The following is a 25,778-nucleotide window of genomic DNA, read 5'->3' as shown; positions in this document are numbered from 1 at the left end:
TGAGAGCAGGGGAGGCAAGTATGTCTTGATATGTGTGTGTGTGTGTGTGTGTGTGTGTGTGTGCGCGCGCGCGCGCGCGCTCGCGCTCGCGTGTGTGTGTGTGTGAGAGAGAGTTGTTTTGCAGTGGAAAATAAGCGAGGGAGAGGAATAAGGAGAGGCCCGTGCCCTAGCTCCCCTCGGGGCCTTAGAGAGTGGCACACATCGTAATTCGCTTTCCAGAGCTTTACAGATTTCCACAAACAATGACATCACTCCGGCGGCACCAAGCAGATTACAGCTGGGGGGATTTTCCTGGCAGCTCGGCGGGCGCGGGTGGTGAGGTGGAGGAGCTCTCCAGGGTGCTGAAAGGGGCGGGGGCGCGGGCTCGCCTCTCCGCGCCCCCCGCCGGCGGAGGCGGACAGACCCGGCCGGGGGCGGGCAGGGGCGGGCCCGGGGCGGCCCAGGGAGGGGCCCGCCGCTTCTCCTGCCCTCATTGGCTGGTGGCGGGCGCACGTCACCCAGACTGGTGCTCTCCTCTGGCCCCGGTGGAATTGGGGCTGAGGAGGAGCTGAAAATGCAGATTTAGCATCAAGCACAGACACACACTCGCTCTTTCTCTCAGATACACACAGCTCCCCACATTCGCACCTCTGCCAGCGAGCCGGGCCGCCTGACTGCACGGCTTCCCCGCCAGCCAGATGCTGGAGGAGAGCACACATTGATTTGCTGCTTTCCAAGCCCCTAATCAGCCTGTTTCTCTACATAAAGATTTTTTTAAAAAACAAACAAACAGACAAAAACTATATATATATTTTTTGTTTGCACCTTCCCTCCGGGTCTCCTGCTCTGTCCGCCTGCGCGCCTCCTAGCACCACTTTGCACTCTCAAAGAATGATGAAAGGTGGCTGTGTGTCCCAGTGGAAGGCGGCCGCCGGGCTCCTCTTCTGTGTCATGGTTTTTGCATCTGCCGAGAGACCGGTCTTTACGAATCATTTTCTTGTGGAGTTGCATAAAGGAGGGGAGGAAGAAGCTCGCCAAGTTGCAGCAGAATACGGCTTTGGAGTCCGAAAGGTAAGAGCTTTTGCATTTCGCATGTTGTTTCTAAACGGGGACAGCCCTGCGCAATCTCATTGCAGACTTGCAAGTTTTCCCTCTTTCTCCTGCGATGCAGATATTCTGCCATCGGCTCTTCGACACGACATTGCCTCCGGTGATCTTTCACGGGTTATGTAATTAAAATGTCCTTCAAATGGTACTAGTAAGGTCATTAAAATAATTTATTGCTCTTTGACTTGGTGGCAAAAACAGGATAACAGCTTTCAAACAATGCCTTGCGCCCGGGATGCTGTCCGAGGTACCAAGTTGTCAAGGCTGCCTGGGGATGGAGGGGTGAAGTGATGAACAGCTCGGGCTTGGCGTTAACTCTCTTGGCAGGGATGTATCCCCCGCCCCCTTCTCCCGGAGAGAGAGTAGTTCCCGACGGACAGGGCTAGAAGCTTGGACGTTGCAATTCACCTCCGTGCTTTTCGCACCCGCTCCAGAAGGACTTCCCTCCCAGGGACTTCGGTCCCTGCTCTTTTCCAGGGATAACAGCTCCCTAGCTCCGGGAGACTTAGAGACATGAACTGGTTTTTCTTTCCAAAATCAGGAAGAACTTCTCGCCCTCGCCCCCGCCCACGACCGCCCACCCCCGAAGCGTACTCCTAGTTAGCTCCCTAGTTCTCGACTCACAGCTGCTGCAGCTGGAGAGGTGGATTTCGGGGGGAGTTCCCTACGGAAAAGTCGAAGTGTCTCTCCTGGCATGTGGGCGGCCAGTTTGGCTTTCCTACCAGGACGCGGGGATCCCCCTTCCAAGAAGTTGTCAGAGTTTAACGGTTTGGGCAGCTGGTTGAGGCTCCCAGCCTCGGACGCCTAGGAACTCCTTTGGAGACTCCAGGGTACTCATTCTGGGAGGGCAAGGGAGACGAAAACACGGGCTGGGGACCATGGCTGACTTACTTGCTTTTCCTGCAAAATAATCTTGTCAGGGATCTCAAGTATCCTTAGGGGACCTGGCGAGGGGTGGAGCGAAGGTGTAAGGAGAAACCCAGGCGAGGGCAACCTGGAGTAGAGATGCAATTGGCAACCAGAGGGCCAGGTGGAGGTCTGTGGGATTCCGGGCCGCATCTCTTCCCTCTTGATCCCAGGAGAGAGGCTTCAGATGAGCGGCGGGTGCTTGTGGTTGTTGCTTTTGCCTCTCAAGGGCAGCGCGAACCGGGAGTCCTGTCAATCCCTTCTGTCCCGACTTCCCACTCCGCCCGCCTCCCTCCCCAGCCGCCGCGAGGGCTCCTCCGCACGCTGCGGGCTCTCCCGCCTGGGTAGGGCGTTGGCAGCCTGGATTTCTACCCCAAGTGGGTTTGACAGCGAGTTTGCCAGAGGTCTGGGAGGAGGCGCCGGGTCTGACAGTGGCGCGCGGGCGGGTCTGGCAGAAGGGAACTTGTTGCTCCCGGGAAGCGTGGGTGGAGCAGGGGAGAGAAGAGGCAGCCGAGGGAGCAGCTCGCTGTCGTTCTGGCCCGGAGTCTGGGGGCTGTTTCAAGAGTGCCGCCAACACAATAAACAAGCAGACCCTCCATCCTTCCCACCCTACCCCTCAACCCAGGACCCGTAAATATAATATTGATTCTTGTTAACTGACAGTTATATGGCACCCTTATGTACTGGAGTACTTACATGCATTCTTATTTAATATTCTCAACAACTCTGAGGAAGCTACTATTATTATTAAGCCTATGGTACTGATAGGGAAATCGGCTTAGGTAAGGGTCCAAGACAAAAACAGCCAAGGATTTAAATGCAGATCTTTCAGAGAGAAACTCGTGCTCTTTACCCCTTAGTACTTACCAAACCAAGCTAAGTGCTCTACAGCATATGTTGGGCTTTGGGATCTGCTGAAAAGGGATGTGCCATCATCAGGCTCTTTAGGTCTTGAGTGTAAAAGGGCTGCAATTGGTGCAGAAATACCTGTCACTCTCTCCTCCTGCCATGCACCTTTTCATAGCGTAGGCAGACATTGCCATCATATGCAGGTAGACACTGCTGTCTCCTCTTTATCTTGTTTTTTGAAGATATGCCCTTAGGATTGATCTTAGAAACTTAATCAAATCTAGGTATAGCTGAGACTCATAATAGCTTAACTTATTAATTCTCCAACAGGGTTTTTGTGGGGGGGTTTTTTGTATAGAGGTAAACAGCTTAATGGGAGATTTACAGTTTGGTGATGGGATTTGAGCGAGGAGATGTAGAGACAATCTCATCATAAGTGAAGCTGAATCATCTTAATACACTTACCTTAAAAATCTCAGAGAATTCATGCTTTGGGGTGAAATCAGATACTTAAGCCTCTTTCTCCCCCACTCTTTCTTGGAGAGAAGCCCACTGGTTTTGCATCACAGCCTCAAACTTGCAATTCCTACTTAAGAGAAATGGGCTGTGACCTTGTCTCCTCTCTCCCTACCTCTCCACAACCCCTCAGGAATAGTATCTCTTATCCAAATGATTTTTGCTCTGATACATATTTAAGTAAAAATCAGTCTATGGTGATACTTCTGTATGATGAGTCTTTGCCTGATGCTACACCTGTTTAGAATAAACCATCTTTTCCTCCCTTGGATCCACGTCCCACCCATCCTTCAAGACTGAGCCGCAAACCTTCCCATGCTATAGACCACAAAGAGCTTTCCCTTCTCCAAATTCCTGTGGGACGAAAAAGTAAAACCTACATGACATAAGCCTGTACGTTCCATCACTTGTCATCTAGTCATTTCATACTTAAGTAAATATGGGAGTAAGTATAGTATTTCCACTTAAAAAGTAAATATTCAGGGATGATTTCTATATTTCTGGTTTCTTCATCATAGCCAACATATTACTGGGTTTGCCAGCCTGTAAAGAAATTTCCTTAGTTTTATTTTATTGCTCCAGGTTTCCCAAACACTGTCTTATCTTGTTTACATCATGCTATACTGTACCTTTGTCAACACTTGTTATTTATTTTTCATTTAAAACCCCCAATACCTCCTTCTCCTCCCTCTCTCTACACTTAGTATACACCCCAACTCCCTGCTGTGCCATCTTCTCTGATGCCCAGTGTCGGACACCAGAGATTCTCGGTAATTATTCATCCAGAAGAAGGGCCAGCTGTGCAGACTAGAGGAATCTGATGTTTTACCAAGTTATCTCGTCTAACCTCACAAACCTGTGAGGTAGAAATTATTGTCACCAACTCTAATTCTCAGATGAAAAATTAAAGCTCCAAAGAGTTAAGTAACTGCTCATATCTGGAAAGTGAAGAAATTCAGATTTAAAACCAAATTAGCTTTACTGAAAATAATTTTGTCTTTCTCTTATGCTACCTCCAGGAGACCCTTCCTAACTGCCAAGAATTGTGCCCTTGGGACACCATTTTAGAGTTCCCATACTTATTTTCTTTCTTTTTACTTTTTTCTATATCAAACGCTTATTTGGTATTAACATATGAGCCTGTGTCATTAACTAATATGTATGAGTATGTACTTCTTCTGGTCGACATAAGTTTTCCGAGAAGAGAAACAATATACTACGTCTTTTTATAGCCCTGTATTTAGCATGGTGTCCTGTATATGAGGTTTTAAATGAATATTTGTTCATTATTTTGTGTAACTCTTACAAGATCAGGAACAAACAACTATACTTCCTCTCTAAAATGGAGTAAACACACCTATAACTTTACCTTCAGAAAGGCATGTTGAGACTAAAGTTTTCTATTTTATCATGACCTGGCCCAAAGATGACTGTTCCAGAGAAGATACACCTGTCCAGGAGGGTGAGTGAGTTTACAAGAATAACAAAGGTATTGTTCCAAAGAGTGCCTTAAAAGTCTCAATATATTACAGGGCTGGCCCTGTGGCGCAGCTGTTCAGTTCGCACGTTCCACTTTGGCAGCCCAGGATTCGCCAGTTTGGATCCCGGGTGCGGACATGGCATCGCTTGGCAAGCCATGCTGTGGCAGGCATCCCACGTAGAAAGTAGAGGAAGATGGGCACGGATGCTAGCTCAGGGCCAGTCTTTCTCAGCAAAAAGAGGAGGATTGGCAGTGGATGTTAGCTCAGGGCTAATCTTCCTCAAAAAAAAAAAAATTCTCAATATATTACTAATTTTAATTCCTTTAAAAAACAAACAAAAATTTATTAAAGCAATGTATTGAGGGTTGAGCAAAAATCAAGTAAGAATTAAGCTAAAAATCCGAACTGACAATTAGGTGTTTGTGTTTTTTTTTGCTGAGGTATGTTTTGTTTTGTATTCTGGTAGGGCTGAGGCTAGAATGATTACACAAGTAAAATCATGTGACCACTTTTATATGTGTGATAACTAAAAAAAAATTTTAATCTAGTAATAATTGTTCTGTTATGTAACAAAAGAGTAAATTTCTGGCCATGTTAATTTTATTTAAGTATAGTATAATTTAGGAAAGAGCACAGCTTAATAAATTTTCTAAACTGGGCACACATGTAACCAGCACCCAATCAAGAAATGAAATATTATCAGCATCCCATAAGTCCCCATTTTGCCACTTGGGTAGTTTTTGGTTTTAGGCTATTATAAGTACTGCTTCTATGGCCATTGCAGTATGTGTATTTTGGTGAACACATACAGTCGTGCATCACGAAGGACAGGGATATGTTTTAAGAAATGTGTCGTTAGGTGACTTCATCATTGTGCAAGCATCATAGAGTGTACTTGCACAAACCTAGCTGGTATAGCCTACTACACACCTAGAATATATGGTACTAATCTTACTGGGCCATATGTGTGGTCAGTCATTGACCAAAACATCATTATGCGGTGCATGACTGTACCTGCCTTTCTGCTGGGAATATCCCTGGGAGCAGTTGTTGAGTTAAGGGGCATACATACATCCAACTGTAGGGGACTGTATCCATTTCCTATTGCTGTGTAACAAATTATTACAAAACTAAAATTTGTTATTTTGTAGTTTTCATGGATAAAGAGTCTGGCGCATTTTAGTTGGATCTTCTGCTCAAAGCCTTACAGCCTGAAATAAAGATATTGGCCAACTGTGTCCTCAACTAGAGGCACAACTAAAGGAAAATCCACTTCCAAGCATATTCAAGTTTTTAGAATAATTCGGCTCCTTGTAGTTGTACGCCTGGAGTCTTCCTTCACTTCCTGGCTGCTGACCCAGGACCACTCTCAGCTCCTGGAGGTTACCTTCATGACCTTGCCGCATGACATCCTGCATAGGCCTTCTCACATCGTCATCTTTCAAATCTCTTCCTTCAGGAAGGGCCTGCTTGGGCTAACCTGATTAGGTCAGGCCCACCCAGGATGATTTCTCTTTTGATTAATTCAAGTAAACTGACTTGGGAGCTTAACTACATTTGATAAATCTCTCCACCACTGTAATAAAATATAATCTAATCATGTAAGTGAAATCCATCTTATTCACAGTCCCACCCACGCTCACGGGGTAGCGGAGGGGTGTATACAGTGCATGTACACCAGGGAGTGGAAATCTTGGGGGCCATCTCAGAATTCTGCCTACCACAGACAAACTGAAAGTTTTCTAAAGCAGTTATGCCAATTTACATTCCCACCGGCAGTGTGTGGGGGTTCGGATTACTCCACATTCTCACCAACATTTGGTATTTTATAACTTTTTCCTTTTAGCTCCTTTGGATATGTAGTGGTGTCTCACTGGGATTTTAATTTGCATTTCCCTGGTGATCAATTGAAGCTGCATGCCTCTTCACATGCTTATTGGTGATTTGGATATCCTTTTCTATACAGTATTTATTCAGGTCTTCTGCCCTGAAAAGTTTTTCCTTTGGGTTGAGTCTTAATTTTTGGTTTATAGGAGTTCTTTAACTATTACAGATAGGAAACTTTCGTCAGATATGTGTATTTTGAATATTTATTATCACCCTTTTAATGGCGTCTTAATGTCTCAGCAATATTGAATCCAGATTATATAATTTTATTTTAGTTTGTCATGCAGTCATCTGTCAGTCAAAAAAAGAATTCTCTATCTGTATCCCCACCCCCAGCACTACACTTCTCTAGATCAAGATTAACACGGTTTGGGGGGAAAAGGGGTTCAGAAACAGGATATAGATTTGATCCAAAATATTTCCAAAGAACTCTTGTCTAAGAAGCCCTTAAAGGATGATTTTTCTGGAACCATAAGATCTACTACCATGGAAGCCAAAGGAAAATAGCCCAGAATCTTACTTTCCCAGCATGGCTGCTATGAATTCCTTTTGGACTCTAATTTAACACATTATGCCTTCGGTGAAGTTCAAGCTCATCCCTCGAGCCTCCTCTGGTTGACCAAGACCAGAATATTTTCTCTCTCCTTGGAATTTCCATGGCATATAATCTATTCCTTTGCCTTGGCACCAGTCTCATCTGCCACAGCACTCACTATAGCCAGTGTCCCTCTTGTGGCTGAAGGAAACCAGGAGCAGTTACATTGAAAGACAAAGATGACGGAATTTGGAGTTAGATAGCACTGGGAAGCTGCCTGGGTTATGAAATCCCTCAAAGACTTATTTTTATTTGAAATGGTTAATAAAATACAGTGGTTGTAAAAAATAAATAGTATAGTACCTGTAAGGTTCTGAACACAGTGCTGAGTGCATAGAATAAAAAACCTATTATTGGTAGTAGAAATAATAGTAAGGTGATGGCCTAGCCATATTTTTTTTACTCACTAAGGCACTTGAGGGTTGTACTTTATCAGGAGTGACAACTGACTGAGTGAAGAATGGACAATCAGCCCAATGGCAACCCATCCATGAGTTAACCATGGTCCATGAGATGGCCTGGCCCAAATAATTCTGTGAATTTAATTCATTATAGACCATGGTAATTATCTCAACCAATCATACTGGCTTTCTTAGGAAATTTGACTGGCTAGTTGCTATAGAGAGAAGAAAGGTGTCTAGTTGCCACAACAGAGCCCATCCAGGCCATGGGAGATGCAGGTATTTCATCTGAGTTCCTAATAACTTTCCAGCTCCACTTCCCAGCGAAAGACATAGGCTTTTAATCACCAAACTAATTTCCTCTTCTGTGGGAGTCACAGCAAGACCACATTTCCCAGCCTGCCTTGCAGATTAGTGTGACCATATGACAAGTCTAGCCAATATAATGTAAGCAGAAGTGATATGTACTTCTTCCATGCGTGATGCTTAGAGACTCCCCATAGGTGGATTCTCCACACTTTTTTTCTCTTCTGAGCCTTGATGTGATTCAGAAGAGTAACTTTGGAAGCCAAATGCCAAAGATGGCAGAGTCACAAGTTGAAAGGAGCCCAAGTCCCTGATTCCTGACTTAGAAGAACTTAAATGAATGAATAATTAAACTGCCATTATATTCAGGCACTGAGATATGGGAGTTTATCTTTAGAACAACCAGTATCACCCAAACCAATATACTGTCAGTAAAAATCCCTTTTCTTAAGTTGCTGGAGTGACTCTCCAAACCTTGCAACCAAACCAAGCCAAATCACAGTAACAATAATCTTTTAAAGACTTGTGAGAGCTCTTATATTTTCATCTCATAATGTCAACCAACTTTTCAGGTCTTTGTGCTCTGTCTTCTCCAGCAAGAATGTAAAATCCATTCAATACTCTGTTTCTCCAACTGGCAGCCAATATGCCCTACTCATTATAGGTATTCATTGTGTGCTTCTTGACTGATAAATACACTTGGATCACAAGATGATGATTTGGCCATCAGCTCAGAGAGAAGGCACTTGAAGAACTGGTTTTCAAGAAACTACCCCTGTAACATCCATTTCTTTATAGGCAGCAATTAGCTAGGAAGTAGAAGTAACAACCAGAGAATCAATGACTGGCAGACTCCTTTGTTTCCCTGAAATGCCAAACTTAGAAATTATCAGTATTAGAACAGATGAGCTCTTTGAGCAGAGAAAATAAAGGCTGCAGTTAAAACTTGATCAAAATACAAAAGAAGGGGAAAAATTACACCTCTTTTTCTCAAATGAATGAATATCTAGAAATCAATTTCTATTTCAAAGGCCTTATTAGCTGTAGATCATAATGTTAGAGCAGAGCAGCGAGTGATGCTATAGCTAAGTTTACAGTAATTATAATGCGTCTGTAACTGCTCAAAGAAGTCGGGCTTTAAAAATAAAATATGAAACCTGAAGTTCCAGCTTTTTCCCTCCACTAGAGCAGTGGCTTCATTTTACATTTGAGCTCAGATTCATCATTTCAAAAAGAAACCCTGTATTGATTTCTGGCTTACTGTATGAGATTCAACTACTCACAGGACAGTTCAAAAGCAGGAGTTATAGCTTGACTTTCTTTACTGGGATGTATTTGCTAAAGTCCATAAACTGGCTAAAATTCACTAATGGTTTAGGGAATCGAGAAATTATATCTGAGTTAACATTTCTATCCTAAATGTAGTGGTTGCATATTAATGGATGGCTTCTGTGTGAGGTATATAGAAAAAGCAATAAACTCTGTTGACAAATTGTTTTTGTCCCTAAAGTTCAATTGACCATGACTTTTTGTGTAATGTTGTGATGTGCTGAGATCCCCTGAGGAGAATAACTGAATATAACAAACTCTTAGGTTGAAAGTGAAACATTGACGCAAACCCTTCATTTTCTGACATAGAATGAAATAGGCTTAAGAATGTTACAAGATGTTGATGGTTTCTCCATTAGAAAGTTGACAAAAACATGCAGAAAATCGCAGGTTCCTAGCCTTGTTCTTTATTGAAAATTTTCAGTTTGGCACTGACTCTAATAAACATCCAATTCTTCTAGTTTTTTCTAAATAGATTCACTTAATGCTCCCTTTGTATCAAGGTAGAAAGAATTGAAAGAAAGGTGAGAAACGTAGAACCATTTATTTGGGGACATCAAGAACATGAAGATAATTACTTAGGTTTAAAACATTTGTAAAGTGTTGTAATGGCATTAGAGAAAATAGTTTTGACCTGCAAAACTTGGGTTTCACTATTCCAAGGTCTTAATATACGCTTAATATATGCTTAATATAAGACATTGTCAGTCTTGCTTTCTATGTAAACACAATGCCTAGAAAAACTAAGCCTACAATGAATACTTGTTGAATGGATGATCTAATTTATATTGGTATCAGATTTCTTAGACAACCGAGCAACTTTCTGCTTGAGATTTAAACAAACAAGCAAACAAAACATGTGAATTCTTCAATTTGGGGGATGGCAAACATCTCAACGTAAGGACAATATTCTTATACATTGTTGCACACATGAAGGCCATGAGTGGGAATAATCAAGCTAAATAACTTGAGATAAGTTAAGAATCCCTAGTCATACGAAAAAATATAACTTTATTTTTGTCAAAGTTACGCATTCTTATTTTTTAAAAATATCAAGCAGTAAAAAAAGTACTAGAAGAAAGGTTTTTTTAATTCCAAATCTCATTACTCAGAAATAAGCGTCAGTATTAAATAAACTTTATTGCAGATATTTCTGTAAGAATATGTATATAGAGAGAAGAGAGATGTTTAAATTGTCTTACAAAACTAGGATTATATTATACACATCATTTTAAATTTTAAATTGTTTAAGTATTATAGAATTTAATAGAAGGAAAAGAACTTGAAAGCAAACTGAGGAAGTTGTTAAACCAGATAAATTGATCATGCAAAAGAGATTATTTCCTAATAGATCGCCCTAAAACGAAGAAAAAAATTATTGTGTACAATACTTAGGAATTTGTGGTCAGTTGATATATAAAAAATAGCTAATATATAGTTAATTACATGTTTAATTATTTAATTAAATATTTCAACCTTATTGAATTATGGACTTCAGGCTTCGCAAAATGGGGAAATTAGCATTCTAACACTTCCTCTCACCTCTCCTATTTCCACATTCAAGTGTTTGTTAGATATAGCATTATTTTTGCATGTTGCATATAGATATTAATCTTCTGCTTATAACTCATAGTACTGCTTATATTAGTTCTACATTAAAGTTGCTTTTAATTTTATCACAAGCCATTTTACCAGAATTTCTTCAATCCCAAATTCTTCATTTTGTTCGTTTTCATCACCTCTTGTTTCAAAACTCGAGGGATGAGCCTAAGCACGAAAAGGGAACTCCCCTCTCTCTGAGATAAAAGAGAGAGGCATAGACAGATGAAGTTCAGTTTGTAGGTCACAGAAGAGGATATGGGGAGAATATTCACATAGGAGTCACAATTATTTCAAAGTGTAGGAGGCAAGGTCAATGCTTCGAGTGAGGGAAGCAGCAATGGGGTAGGGGCTTCAAGAGAGAAAAATTTTGTACACTGCTAATGGGAATGGGAAAGGATGCTGACAAAGGACAAATAATGACTTCTGGGCAGCACTCAGGAGCCAAGTTGGAGAGAATGGATTTATAGTAGTATCAACTGAGTCATTTTCTTAAACAGCACTCAAATGGGGGTGGTGGAGGTGAGGAGAGAGAAATGGAGTATCAATAAAACAGAAGGGAAGGTAAATTTGGATTAACAGTTAAAGAGCTGAAAGGAAAAAAAGCTATGGTTAGTTAGTGGGGTGTTGAAGCTCAAGACTCCAAAAATTGAGCATTTCCAGATAATGATAAAATCCATGGAAGTGAGTTACCAAAGTCAAAAAGAAGTGAAGATGGTCAAGGAACTGAAAATCAAATGCACAAGCATCCATCCACATATACCTCAGCCGTGCCATGGCAGTAGATAGCATTGCCAAGGAAGCATGTTGAGGAAAACAGGAAAGAAGAGGTCCTAGGACAAAACCTTGGAGAACTTTGGACATGGAGGGAGAAACGGAGCCAGGAGAGGAGACAGAACTTGGTCTGTCAGAGGTATGGAAGGAGAGTCAAGAGAGTGCAGGGCTAAGAAAAGAAGAGAGATGAGGGTTAAGAAAGAAAGAATGGAGCCACCCTGGCCACTGGTTTTGGGGATGAAGTCATTGTTAAAATTGGAAGAGCCGCCTTAGCACATTGGAAGAGGAGATGTATGTTAGTTTGGGTTACCAGGAGTAGTCTTGGGACAAAGATTTAAATGCAAGTTGCTTATTTAAGGAATGATTCTAGAAAATACTGGTGGAGGGGTGGGGAATTGAGACAGGGAAAGGAAGGCAGGAATTAAGGGTGCATTATAGAGCAAATTGTCACTGTGGGTAACTGGGGCTCAATCCCACTAGGAAATTGTGAGAGCTGGCATAGACATGTGCCCCAGAGTTATCCTATCTGAGGGGCGAGGAAGCTGGGGTATTCATGTACCAGCTGCAATCAGACATTGATTCATGATTGGTAGTTCCTCCTGAGTGGCGTTGACTCTCCAGGATTTTGACCTGGCACATGCTCAAACAGAGCAGCGTTTGGCCAAGCAGAGAAAACTCTCAGATAAAGAGATGCAGAGGCTGCTGTGCACTAAACAGCAAGGCCCAAAGGGATCTGGGCAGAAAAGTGATAGTGTCTGCTACAGGAAGGAACCCAGACTGCAAAGGGCAGCTGTAAATATGATGAAATGGAGATATCAAGTGTAGACAATTCTGTCAAGAAGCGTAGTGGTTAAGGGAGGGCAAGAAGAAAAGTATTATTATGATGATTTGAATTTATGTGGCTTTAAAGATTTTTATGAATTATGGTTTTTAAGCACTTGTAAGGCTACTTGGAGATTGCTACCCCACCAAAATATTGTGACATAGCCAGCTAATTATTCTAATTGGTTCATCCAGAGTCATTTAAATTTTTACCAAATAATATCTGTAATTATGGAATTATAGCCTGTCAGGGCAGGAAGGGATCTTAGAAAGACATTAGTTTAACCCTTCATTTTACACATGAGGAAAAGGAGGCCAAACATGACATTTATGTTCTGCATTATTTATAATGAGCATTTGAACCCTGTTGCTTATTGGCTGTGGTTCAGACAGTGCGTCCCGGAACCACTGCTCTAAGCTTTCACACTGGGTGGGACAGAGAGCCGGACTGAGTGATATTCCTAGGAGTGATTAGCCACAGAAACCAACCTGGTCTGACCATACCAGTTCATTTCAGGTCCTCCTGGTCTGCTTTTCACCATCTTACCTCTAAAATTTCTATGAATTCCAGTTTTCCAAAAAAAACCTGCTCATAGATTCAGGGATTCCACACCAACAACAACCTATTGAATTTGTATTGGTGAAAGAATATGAATTTATACTTTTTTGATGGCCCTCTTGGTGACTAACAGTACTGTACATTTAGTAAGCACTCAATAAACATCAAAATAAAGGATTATTTAAAAATCTAAAGGCTTAGCATTATCATCAGACACTCACTAAATGACAGACAGATGTTTTATGAGATGCTGCAATCAGGAAGACAAAGTATGTTAGGAAAAGTTATATGAATATCCTAATTTATGCCTGTGTTAAATGACTTCAATTAATTAATTACTATTAATAGCTTAAAATGTTGTGACTTAATGGGAAATTAAGAAGCCAGTGACAGAGAAAAATAAGGTGATCCACAAATTCTATCCTTTCTTGCCTTTGGCTTGCTCTCCACTTCTGTGAAGGGGGAAAATATTAATTTCATCAGGAGGTTATCAATTCTCTTCAAAGACGATGGAAGTTCAAACACTTTTGCATCCAAAAGTCAATTCTAGTCAGTTCCTGCTGACTGCGTTTTTAGAGACTGTCAGCCAAGAATGGGAGACCAAGAAAGCCTAAGATGCAGGGAAAAGGATGGGAAACAAACCACTGTTGATCTCTTTAAGTCCAGGAATAGTACCATGTTGGGGGTAGGGAGCAGAATCAGGCCAAAGGGAACCTTGGAGAGTTGTGTCTTCAATGAGGCTTGGCATGAACCCAAATTTGGACCCAGCAGCTGAAGCCAGAAACAAACCATCCTGGCCGTTAACTGGAAAGGAGGAAAAGGCCAAAGAAAAGTAAAGGAAGTGTGAAACCAATGGACAAAAACAGTAACAGGAGCTACAGTCATACCAGGGGAAAGTATAGAAGCAAAATAATACTCAGTTCATGCAACAAACATGCACTTAGTACGTTCAATAAGCAAGTATGATGTCAGACCCTGAGACATGGGTTTGTGAAGAAGTAGGCATCTAGGATTCAATCCCATTGGTCTAAGAAAGGTTTCAAGATACTGAGGAGAGATGAAGTCCAGTGTGCAAACATTTTTTAAGTCTGTGCTTGTATCACATTTACTAAGTCCCATTGGCCAAAGAAAGCCACATGGCTAGGCTCGAGTTAGAGCAGGAGGAAAGTAACCAAAGGGATCAATACAGAGAGACATAAACAAAATGTCAACCATTTCTGCAACATTCTACTACTAGACCCTCTATGACTTACAACATCTCACAGTTGTTTCATCAAAGGGTAAGGAACCTGGGAGATTTAACCACCAGCTCCCATTCTTTCTTGGTTGACAGTTGAACCCGAGGGGCATCAAATCTTTGGCACTTCTGCCTGCCCCAAGCACACCAAGCATGTTTCCACAGTCAGACAGCATGTTCAGGCAGAGAGATGCATGAGACTTTGGTAAGTATAGGCACTGTCTACAAGTGATGTCCAGGGTGGGCCAAGGGAATGCAGGCAGGGCATCAACATCATCTGCTCTGTATAAGTTAGATAAAACACATAAGTGCATAATTTGGATAAAATACAGGTCCTGATTTCAAGAAATCACAGAAGAATAGGAGTGCTCTTTGCAAACAGCTAGAGGACTGGCAATAAATTTTGTGATATGTCTATGATATAGTACATGTGAGGCAATGACTGTCAGTAGAAGAAAAGTCTTCTCAAGGCAGGCAAGGTCAAGTTGAGGTGAATTTGCACTGAGGCTCATAATTTCAACAGGTTAAAACGAAAGGGGATTTATAGAGGATGGCACAGCACAGACAACAAAGCACAACAGGATTTTAGAAGGATTGCAAGTAGTTTTATCTGGCTAGATCCTGAGAGAGACTGGGAGATGAAACCAAAGAAGTGGACTGGGGTCAGTTCATGAGGGTCACACACACCAAGCAGAAGTTTTGGGATTTTGTGGGTAGGTAGAAGGGGGAATTGAAGGATACTTGGAATGTATAACACAGTGGTCGTATACAGGAAACCCCAGGATAACGACTTGAGCTAACAGTGGGTTGGAGGGGCATAGATCTCCCAGGCTGGTTCCTTTGTCTTACAGAATCATTCATGTCCTGGAAGCAGGTAGCACCATCTCTTTTAACAGATGATGCTACTAGGGAGTCAGGTTACTTGTCTTTGGTCCCATTTCCACTGGGGGATGACATCAGGGATACTAATGACTTAATTATTGTCTTTGAAGCTACGATAAATGGCTGGTAGAGACAGCCAGTTCTAACCATGAAATTTATTCCAGCTAAGAACAAAACGATTAAATGCATCCTACATCCTCCCCTGACATACACATGCGTGAATCTCAACAGACATCCTGACTTAGAAGCCAAAAGGAAAAGCTGGGAGAGTACTGTATTACTGTCATCCCAGTGCACCTCACAGGTAGATTATTCTCTGATACTCCAAGGAATAATGCAGGTTCCTAAATGTTCATTTCTGAGATAATATATGGAAATTTTCCCTGAGGCTAGAAAGGAACTGTTTGTCAGTGAGGCTGAGAGTCAGGTACCCTCTACCTGTCTCATTACCTGGTTCATTTTGAATCTCACTGTGGACTGTTAGCTTAGTCCTACAATAGCAAACAACCATAGACAACCCAAGCTATTTCACACTGTTGTGTTCCTAGTCATAGGGAAGAGTGCTCCCAGAATCACAGAATAGAGTTGACTTTGTCAATGGAGAACAAATGCTTAGGAGAAGCTGAGGAATGGGCATGGTGGCCTATAGACAGGTGTCTTGAGTGCTAGGTCAATGACTTTCCACTCTCCTCTCTAGCTTCCTTTAAAATAATGAATTCCCCCCTTACAACTAGCTAATTCCAGAGGAACATCCATCCATGCATTTATATTTTATTAGCAAGTTTTTATTGAGCCCTACAGAGATAAAGCGTATTGAAAGGGATGGACTCTACAGACAGAAAGATGACATATTTAGATTTATGTGCAAAAGAAAACATGTTATAGTTCTCTAGGCCAGTTTATAAGACTTCACCTGATCTGATGTCTCCATGCAGCTTTTACAAATACCTATTTTACGAGTTGGGATGTGGAAAACTCTGTTTCGCAATTGGTCTCTGGTTCTACACGCAAAGGACCTTCTCAGCCAGGCTAACCTTATAACATGCCCTGATAAGTTGAGGTTGAGTAATATCCTCTGTCACCTCTGGTTACTCAGAGAAATGACATCCTTACTCCACAGGCCTCCTCCTGTTGACAGAGGAGCTGAAGGCGCATATAAACAATTAGGCTCCTCTGCTGCATGAGGGGCATCTGTTCAAAGGATCTGTCAAGACTTCCACTCCTCTAGTGAAATCATATTTACTTTATTCGTCTAAATAATGTGGCTTGTTTGCCTCCTGTATGAAATTGTCTTGTGCTGTCTCCTGTTGATTGATCTTTATGAGATAGCATATTATTTTCTGTGCATCCATATGCCACTCTGCTAAGAATGGAATGGCCTCTTATTGAGTAGTTTCAATTATTACATCCTTTTATAGTTTTGGAATCATTGAGTTTAGGCAAAATGTCCAGCTCCTCATCTCCATTTTCTTCACTCCCCAACTGTGCCCCTCCCAAATTAAAAGGAAAAGAATGATGAAAATAAGTAAAAGTCTTCATTAAAAATTAAAAAAATAAAAGCCACATACTCTATATTCCATTCCCAACATGTTGTTCTCTATTTGGGTAATTATAGCTATCAGAATCCACTGAAATAGGCTATATATTTTTTTAAAGACTATTTTTCGAAGCAGTTTTAAGTTTACACAAAATTGAGAGGAAGGTGCAGAGACTTCTCATATACCTCTGCCCACCATGCATATCCTCTTCCATTATCAACATCACTCATCAGAATGGCACGTTTTTTATCAAGGATGAACCTACATTAACACATCACAATCAAGCCAAATTCATAGTTTACCTTAAGATTCACTCTTTGTGTTGTAGATTCTATGGGTTTGAACAGAAGTATAGTGACATATATCCATCTTTATAATATCATAGAAAGTATTTTGACTGCCCCCAAAATCCTCTGTGCCTGCCCGTTCCTCTCTCCTTCCCTCCATCCCTGGCAAGCACTGATTTTTTTATTGTCTGCATAGCTTTGCCTTTTCAAGAATGTCAGATAGTTGGATTCATATAGTATGTAGCCTTTTTAGATTAGCTTCTTTCACTTAGTAATATGTATTTAATGTTCCTCCATGTCTTTTCATGGTTTGATAGCTCATTTAATTTTAGCGCTGAGTAATATTCTACTGTCTGCATGTACTACAGTTTATTTATCCATTCACCTACTGAAGGACACTTTGGTTGGTTCCAAGTAGTGGCAGTTATGAATAAAGCTGCTATGAACATCCATGTGCAGCTTTCTGTGTGGGCATGAGTTTTCAACTCCTTTGGGTAAAAACCAAGGAATGCAATTGCAGGATTGTACAGTAAGAGTATATTTACTTTTATAAGAAACCACGAAACTGTCTTCCAAAGTGGCTGTAAAATTTTGCATTCCTGCCAGCAGTACATGAGAGTTCCTGTTGCTCCGTCTTCTCATTAGCATTTGGTGTTGTCAGTGTTCCAGATTTTGGCCATTCTAATAGATGTGTAGTGATATCTCATTGTTTTAACTTGCAATTCCTAATGATACATGATGTGCACTCTCTCTTCATATGCTTATTTGTCCTTGGTATGTCTTCATTGGTGGGGAGTCTGTTAAGGTCTTTGGCCTATTTTTTAATTGGGTTGTTTGTTTTCTGATTGTTGAGTTGTTACAGTTCTTTGTATACTTTGAATAATAACCTTTTACTTGTCTTTTGCAAATATTTTCTCCCAGTCCATGGCTTGTCTTCTAATTCTCTTGATACAGTCTTTCATAGAGCAGAAGTTTTTATTTTTAATGAGGCCCAGCTTATCAATTGTTTCTTTCATAGATTGTATCTTTGGCGTTGTATCTTAAAAGACATCACCATATCCAAGGTCATCTAGGTTTTCTCCTATGCTATCTTCTAGGAGTCCTATAGTTTACATTTTACATTTAGGTCTATGATTCATTCTGAGTTAATTTTTGTGAAGGGTGTGAGATCTGTGTCTTGATTCATTTTGTTTGTGTGTGGATATCCAGTTGTTTCAGTACCATTTGTTGGAGAAACTATCTTTGGTCCATTGTATTACCTTTGCTCTTCTGTCAAAGATCAGTTGACTGTATTTTTATGCAGGGCTATTTCTGGGCTCTGTATTCTGTTTTACAGATATATTTGTCTATTCTTTCACCATTACCACACTGTCTTGATTACTGTAGCTTTATAGTATGTCTGGAAATTGGGTAGTGTCAGTCCTCCAACTTTGTTTTTTTCATTCAATATCATGTTGCCAATTCTGGGTCTTTTATCTCTACACATAAACTTTAGGATCAGTTGTTATTATCCAAAAAACAACTTACTGGGATTTTTATTGAGATTGTGCTGAATTTATTAATCAAGTTGGGAAGAACTCACATCTTGACAATATTGAGTCTTCTTATTTATGAACATGGAATATCTCTCCATTTATTTACTTCTTTGATCTCATTCATCAGAATTTTGTAGTTTCCCTCCTATAGAGCTTGTACATATTTTGCTAGATTTATACCTAAGTATTTCATTTTGGGGGGGCTAATGTAAATGGTATTGTGTTTTTCATTTCAAAGTCTACTTGCTGTTTGCTGATATAGGCTATATTTTTAAGTTATTCAGTATCCTCACACTTGGATGATCAGAAATATGTGAGTAAGCAGCACTGAACGTGCCCACAACTATGTCTTGTGCTCCATTTTTAATTTCACTGTTAGGTGGGAGAGACCAGAATGGTTATTCTGAACTGAAGGAGGTTGCCTTTAAAAGACTGTGTACATTGCATAAAGAAGCACACACCATGACATGCGTGGTATCTCTGCCAAAATGCATAACTTCAATCTAACAATGAGAAAACATTGGACTATTCCCAATTGAAGGACAGTCTAGAAAATAACTGGCCTGTACTCTTCAAAAGTATTAAGGTCATGAAAGACAAAGACAGACAGAGAAACTCTTCCAGATTAAAAGAGAAATGGCAACTACATGCAACATGTGATCTTGGATTGAGCTTTGGGTCAGATTTTTTTTTTTACTATAAAGCATATCATTAAGACAATTGGAAAAACATAAATGATGTCTGTAAATTATAAAATAATATTATGTCAATGTTAAGTTTTCTGATTATAATAGTTGTACTGTCTTGTTCTAAGGAAATGCAACCACCATCTACAACTTACACTCAAATACTTCAGCAAAATTAGCATGTATATATAGAAAAAAATGATAAAGAAAATGTTAATGACTGGAGACCCTGGGTGAATAGGACCCTTTGTCCTATTCTTGGAACTTTTCCATGAGTTTGAAATTATTTCAAAAATAAGAGATTACCACAAAAAATGGTACATTGACTCAAAACTAACATTTAGGTCTCTCTCTCTCTATGAAGCTGAGAGAGGTTAAACTTCCTCAAGAACCATGAGGTTTTGTCCCACCTCTGCCAGTATAGAGTAGTGTGAACTTGACCAAATTATTCTGGACCTCACTTTTCTTATCCGTATAATCCAGGTGTCAACTAGAAATATCTGGACCCTTGGGATTGAGATGAAATCCACTCAAACCCCCATTATGTGCCCTTCCCAACATTCCTGTAAATTCTGAGGGTGGAAGCTGGATCCTCATTTCACTTCTGGATCCAGTTTTCTGCTTCCAGTAAAACTTTCCAGTCACCAAGTTATGTCTTCATCCTACACATGCAATCTCTATTCTACATGATGGTAACTCAGGTGTGAAATTCAGCCACTGCATGGATTTCCCCACACCAACCAAACTCTAATATTCACCAAGACATTTGTAACTTTAATGTATTTTATTGAGGATGTCAGGGGTGCAGAGAGGGGATTTATGCTGCAAAACACAAACAACTTAAAGTAAGCACCAAGCGTGCTTTGGGAAATCCTTTGGTCACCGCACCACTGGGGTGTGAACAGTGGCCCCTTTGCCCTGTGTCATGCCAAGCCTCACACCTCTTACCGACTCTTCTCCCTTCCTTTTTTTTTTGTCCCTTGGTTTCCTTAGCAATCCCTCCCCTCATGGGGAAAGACTAATTCTTTCCAGGCAGAGCAGATCTTTTCATTCTCCAGGCACCCATGGCCTTAGGGTCCTCCCAACCATCACAGGATTCTCCCAGATAAAGACAGTTTCCTCTCCAAGAGGAACTTGGGAGTCAGCTAAGGTGTCACATCTCTGTAAAGTGAGACACAGTGCTAGATACTCTTTTGGGCCATTTCCAGTGTGAAAATGCTGAGATGCTATGAACTCGCTTTTATTTTACAAAATGAAATTACCTTTATTGCATACATCGATTTTTAAGAGTATACGAAGCTCACTGTAGAAAATGATATGGAGAGGTGATCAGAAGAACATTAGAGCATCCTCTATTTCACCACCTGTTATTAACTTTAGGTGAACCTTAGCTGAATATCCTTCCAAGTGGGAACCATACGTGCACATGCTATTTTGTTTTTTCAAAAACAATATATTGTGAGGATCTTTCTGTGGCAATGAAAAGAAATTCAGCATCACTTTTATAGCCATTCACTCTTTGAAAGTTTAATAAGCTTTCTTTCCTGTAAACCTTTCTTCTTTCACAATTTTTTCCTTGCTCTCTGTAACTTTGTCCCAGTGAAACCGAGGCTAATATTTCAATAGCTAACTCATCCTTGATATCACTGCTCTCAGATATACAAAGCTGGAAAAATAGATAAATAAATAAATATATGTCAAACATGAATTCCTCTCCTCCAACCTTGTTACCTACGTGGAATTTAATATAGCATCGATAAAGCCCCATTAACAAATCATATTTGATATTGACTTGGCCAAGTATGGCCTTCTTCTGGGTTATCCTAGTTTGGAAGAAACAGCTTGCTTGTGAAAAAGCCAGCAAGTAATTTCACAGCTTAAGCATTCACTTTTCACTCCTTCTCCTGTATCATTTAGCGATAACCTCAACCCCAGAGCTGATGTTTGCCAGTAATTAATCTCTCTTGTCTTCCACAACTGCTCCAGAGAGTTTAGGCCCAACTATAGACAAAAATAGCAGATAGTCTCAGCCATGTCTGTAATCAACTGGATTTTTTTTTCCCCTGGAATTCCCGAGGCTATTTCTACTCCCAGTTCAATCTCATGAGTTTGTATGAGTTCAAACCCTCTTAAGATGTACCTTTTGCCAAGCACTTATTAGAGTTCTACACTGTTAGAGCTAGAAGGTATAATATGCGTCACTCTTTGATCACAAATTGAGTTTTTGTGGCCGGCACAGTGCTTTCAATCTTTTTGTCTTAAGGAAGGGCCTGTACTCTCTAGTTTACCACAAGCCCCACCACTCCCTATTGTTCTATACTTGACTCACATACTTATATTTCCTGTTTGATCCCCAAAGCATTAAATGCTTTACCAATGCCCAAAGAATGCCCCACCCAGAGAGATTTAGTTATCTACATTGAAGCACACAGCTACCTAGCAACTCTTTCCAGAATCTAGAACCTCCTGACTTTTTATTCATTCAACAAATATTTACAAAGCAGAAGCTCTGTACCGAATACTTGTGAACAAACAGGCATTGTCTTCATGGAACTTGTAGTCCAGTTGTTTCTGTCTGTCTCCAGGGAGAGTATTCTTTTCAGCACACCAGGATAATTTTGAAAGATGAAGATTTAGGCAACATGTCAGTAACTCAATTATTTTAAGCTTAAGATTCTTCTGTTCCCTAAAACTACATACAAAACCAGCCTTGTGTGTGAATCTTGCCATAAGGGAGAAGCGTTTCCTTACTATGAAGTGTGCACGGTCTACTTGGCTACAGCTCCACTGGGACTGACTGGGGATATTCAGCTGTCTGGCTGGCAATGAGAACAAGACAAGACAGATGATCAGAGCACTTAGAGTAATTACTCACTACCAGCCCTTGTTAGTAAATCACAAGAGTAAAATGAAAATGTGAAGGACTAATCTGAAAAGTATGGACCCAGGGAGGCTCAGGGTTCCCGGTTTGAGAGTGGGCTAGTAAATGCAGGATGTCCTCCAGAAAACTCCTGGACAAAAGGCACTTCCTCTTTGTACTGTGGAAGCTGGTTGGCCCCTGCCCACCACATGGAGGGGGATGGCCCAAAGTGGACCTGAGGAGTGTGGTCTGTCCCCTCACCATCTTGACTGTCAACCAGACTATTCGCACCCTTGAGCTGGATGGTAGCTATGGCTTCATAGCTGATATACAGATCTGCTTGGAAAAAAAGTTTTCTATTTCACGATGGAAATAGACATTTAATCTGTGTATCAGATTAAACACGTTCACTTTTTTGTTGTTAATTAAGAAATAAAATCATGCTGGAAAATGTGCTTCTCCCTTCCTTTGCTCTTAAGTTGACTTTCAGACCTGTCTGTCTGTAAGCTTCAGAATCCTTGCTGAGATCTGCTTGCCTTGCACACAATCCAGGAAATCTAGTATGGTCTCTGGGCAGGCATCAGCAACATGCAGGCCCATCCCCTGATTGGCCCAGAGAAAGACAAGCCCTATATAGGAAAGAAATTTTAGGGAGAATGAAAAATAGGAAGAAGAGCATGGGCTTCAAAGTCTGGCAGACCTGAGTTCAAATGGACTTTCTGAACCTCTGTCTCCTCATCTCAAAATGGAAATGATGATACCCACCTGGCAGGACTGCTATGATCAGTAAATTGGATAGACTTTTTGAAGAGCCCGGCATATGGTGGCAAGGTGAATTTACAAAAGGATCTCTTCTTTGAGCTGTTTTCTGCTGGAAACTGGCAAGATCTGAGTTTGTAGCTTCACAGTGAGCATAGCTTCCTTCACGGGTCAATTATCCCACCCAGCAGATCTGAAAATGTTGGCATTTATGTCCAGCCTTCTGGGAGGAGACAGCAATCAGAACGTCCCAAAGCATCAGCCAGCACCTTTCTACATGTTTAGAGCAGGTCTATGAGGCATCTTCGGTGTGGGCCTCCTGGTATGCTCTGACTGAATGTGGTAGGTTGATTTTATTGATTGCCAGATTATTAGCCTTCCTATATTTTCCCTGGAACTTTGAAGTCCTCTCTACTCTGACTCTGGGCTAGCCTCTTACTTGCTTTGGCCAAAAGAGTATGGCAGAAGTGCTGGTGCCCCAGTTCCAAGCCTGGGACTCAAGAGGCCTTGCATATTTCCATTTAGCCTCTTGCTCTGTTGGATTTACTTTTGGCCCCCTGCCTCATCCATGAGGATGGACCTGGGCGAGGCTGCTGGAGGATGAGAGACTGTGTGGAAGAGAACTGAGGCGCCCCAGCTAACAGTCAACCAACTCTCAGAAGCAAAGCCAACTAGATGAACTGCAGCTGACTACAAATGCACGAGGTAACCCAGTCAAGACCTGAACAACCACTCAATGAGCCTAAATTGTTGATCCAGGAAATTGCAAGCTAAATAAATGGCTGCTCTTTGAAGCTAGTAAGATTTTTGGCGGTTTGTAACACACGTTATCATGGTGATACATGACTGAAAACTGAGTGAGTGAGAGCTTTCGCCAATGCTAGAGAACCTTAATGAGGACCCCTGGGGCTCCTCAGCCATCAGAGCAGCAGCTTCCCTCCATGGGTCTGCCCATCTCTCCAATGTTCAGCCACTGATCACATTCTCTGAACTTCTTTGTGAATCACTGACAGCAGAGGAAATTAATATTGGTCCTGGAGTGGCATAAGACAAGTGAAGAGTTTTGTGCAGGAGACGCGGTGGTCTTTACCTGTTATTCTCCACCCACATTTTGTCCATCTCTCTTTCCAAAGCAAGACAGGAAGAAGTGAGAGGATTCAAATAGCTGAGATGTGTCACCCCAGGTCCAGATTTCAAAGAGGTTGTTTGGGGGAGAGATGCAAGTCAGTACAGGTGAGCATTTAGAACCTGTAAACAAGAGATTGTCCAGGCTGAGGCATGATGATAACACAGGCATGTGTGCGCCTTTGGTACCCCCTTTTCTGCCTCTCTTAATTCTCCTTTCTTCCTTTCAGGCCCCAGAAACCTCCATCCTGTCAGCAACTCTCAATCAAGGCAGTTAGCTGGCCATGACTTAGGTGTCACCCCTCCTAGACATAACCGCACTTTTGTGAGACTAAGCATTTGATACACAAAAAAATGAAGTTTAGGATGGGGCTGACCCTTGTGAGGCAAGGAGAGGCCTTTTAATGCTATGTAAATCCCACCAGCTGACCCTGCCTCTCCCATAGAAGTTCTCAGCCTACCCCTTTTTCTCTCCTTCTCTCCTTTCCCCACTGTCCCCTGCCTAATTCACAGCCACAACCTGTTTCTTTCCTTCTTTGTTTCTGTAATGTCATGTGTTTCTGTCAATTGCACAATATAATTTTCCTGTTTGTGCATTTCCATGCTGGTCTGTAAAGCCCTGTAGGGCAGAATCTGGGACCCCCACCCAGTTCCCTTTCTCTTCCACCTTTATTGTAGAGTGCAACGCCCCACCCATAATAGATTGCATGCAATCCAGGGAAATCGAGAATGGTCTTGGGAAACGTCAGTCAAATGCAGAACCTAGCCCCACCTGTGAAATGCAGAACCGAACATGAAATTGACAAGCAATTATCAACTGAGCCAGTTTTCAGTCCTTGAGGTATTGTTTTGTTTCCCAGTTTTTATTCCGTAGGCCTCTTGACAGCAGCTCCTCTTGAAAGTAAAATTATAAAAATCTTTATATGTGGAATGGCGTCCAATTTTCTACCAAACCAGACTCCCAACAAAAATCTAACTGAGCATTGTGAAAACCAACACAATAGACAAGCGCAGGAAAGCTTCCCAAGAAAAAGTGACGGGTCTGAACCAGAAAGTCTTAACTGTTTGGGGGTTCTGGACCCACTGAGAATCTGTAAGAAGCAGTGGGCTCTCCAGAAACAAGTAAATGCATAGAAGCAAAAAATTTGGGATGGAGGCCACGTTCACAGACCCTCTGGAGCATCCAGGGACTGTCGAAGGAGAAAGAATTCTGGTCTAAAGGAGAGCAGGCAGTGGTTCCATGAGGATTTAACACACCTTTTTGTCTGTTTGCAGGTGGTTGCCATTTCCCTGGGGTTTCCTGCTATTGAGGAAAGGGAATATGTGGGTTCAGAAAGGAGCTTTTCTTGGAGCCACGGTTATTAGTGGGAAAAGGAAGCAAGAGGGAAGACAGAGGGCAGTGGGAAGCGTTGCCAGGATCCATAAAATTTTGCTGGATAATGAGAATTTCTAAAACCTCTGCCAGTCTGAGTTAGCAACGTAATTATACTGTCACCCAGCCTGAAACTTCAAGCTGACAATTTGCTGTGAATTCTTCTTTCACTCCTTTTTTCTGCTTTCTTCTGGAACCATATATATTTTGCCTTAAGAGAAAAAGGTGATGGCATAAAGAAGAAAAGAAGGGTGTGTGTTTGTTTGATTAAATGAGAAATATATTTGAAAATATACTAAACACTGATATATGAGAGGTTTCTTACTGGGACATTCAGGTGACTGTTTGGGGACCTAAGATTGTTTTTAACACGTCTTTTCTATGTGT

The 25,778-nt window shown here is 41.4% G+C and overlaps 1 protein-coding gene across 1 annotated transcript in view; it reads left to right on the top strand.

Annotated features, from left to right (window-relative positions):
- Positions 1-873: 873 nt before the first annotated feature.
- PCSK2 (proprotein convertase subtilisin/kexin type 2) overlaps positions 874-25,778 on the top strand; it is a 259,057-nt gene continuing 234,152 nt past the window's right edge. Inside the window, exon 1 of the mRNA XM_046679886.1 lies at positions 874-1,050. Coding sequence (XP_046535842.1) covers positions 874-1,050 — 177 coding nt within the window. The remainder of the gene's footprint in view (positions 1,051-25,778) is intronic.

Source organism: Equus quagga, chromosome 12 (assembly GCF_021613505.1).
Source record: "Equus quagga isolate Etosha38 chromosome 12, UCLA_HA_Equagga_1.0, whole genome shotgun sequence".
Lineage (NCBI taxonomy): Eukaryota > Metazoa > Chordata > Mammalia > Perissodactyla > Equidae > Equus > Equus quagga.
This window is presented reverse-complemented; position numbering and strand designations above follow the sequence as displayed.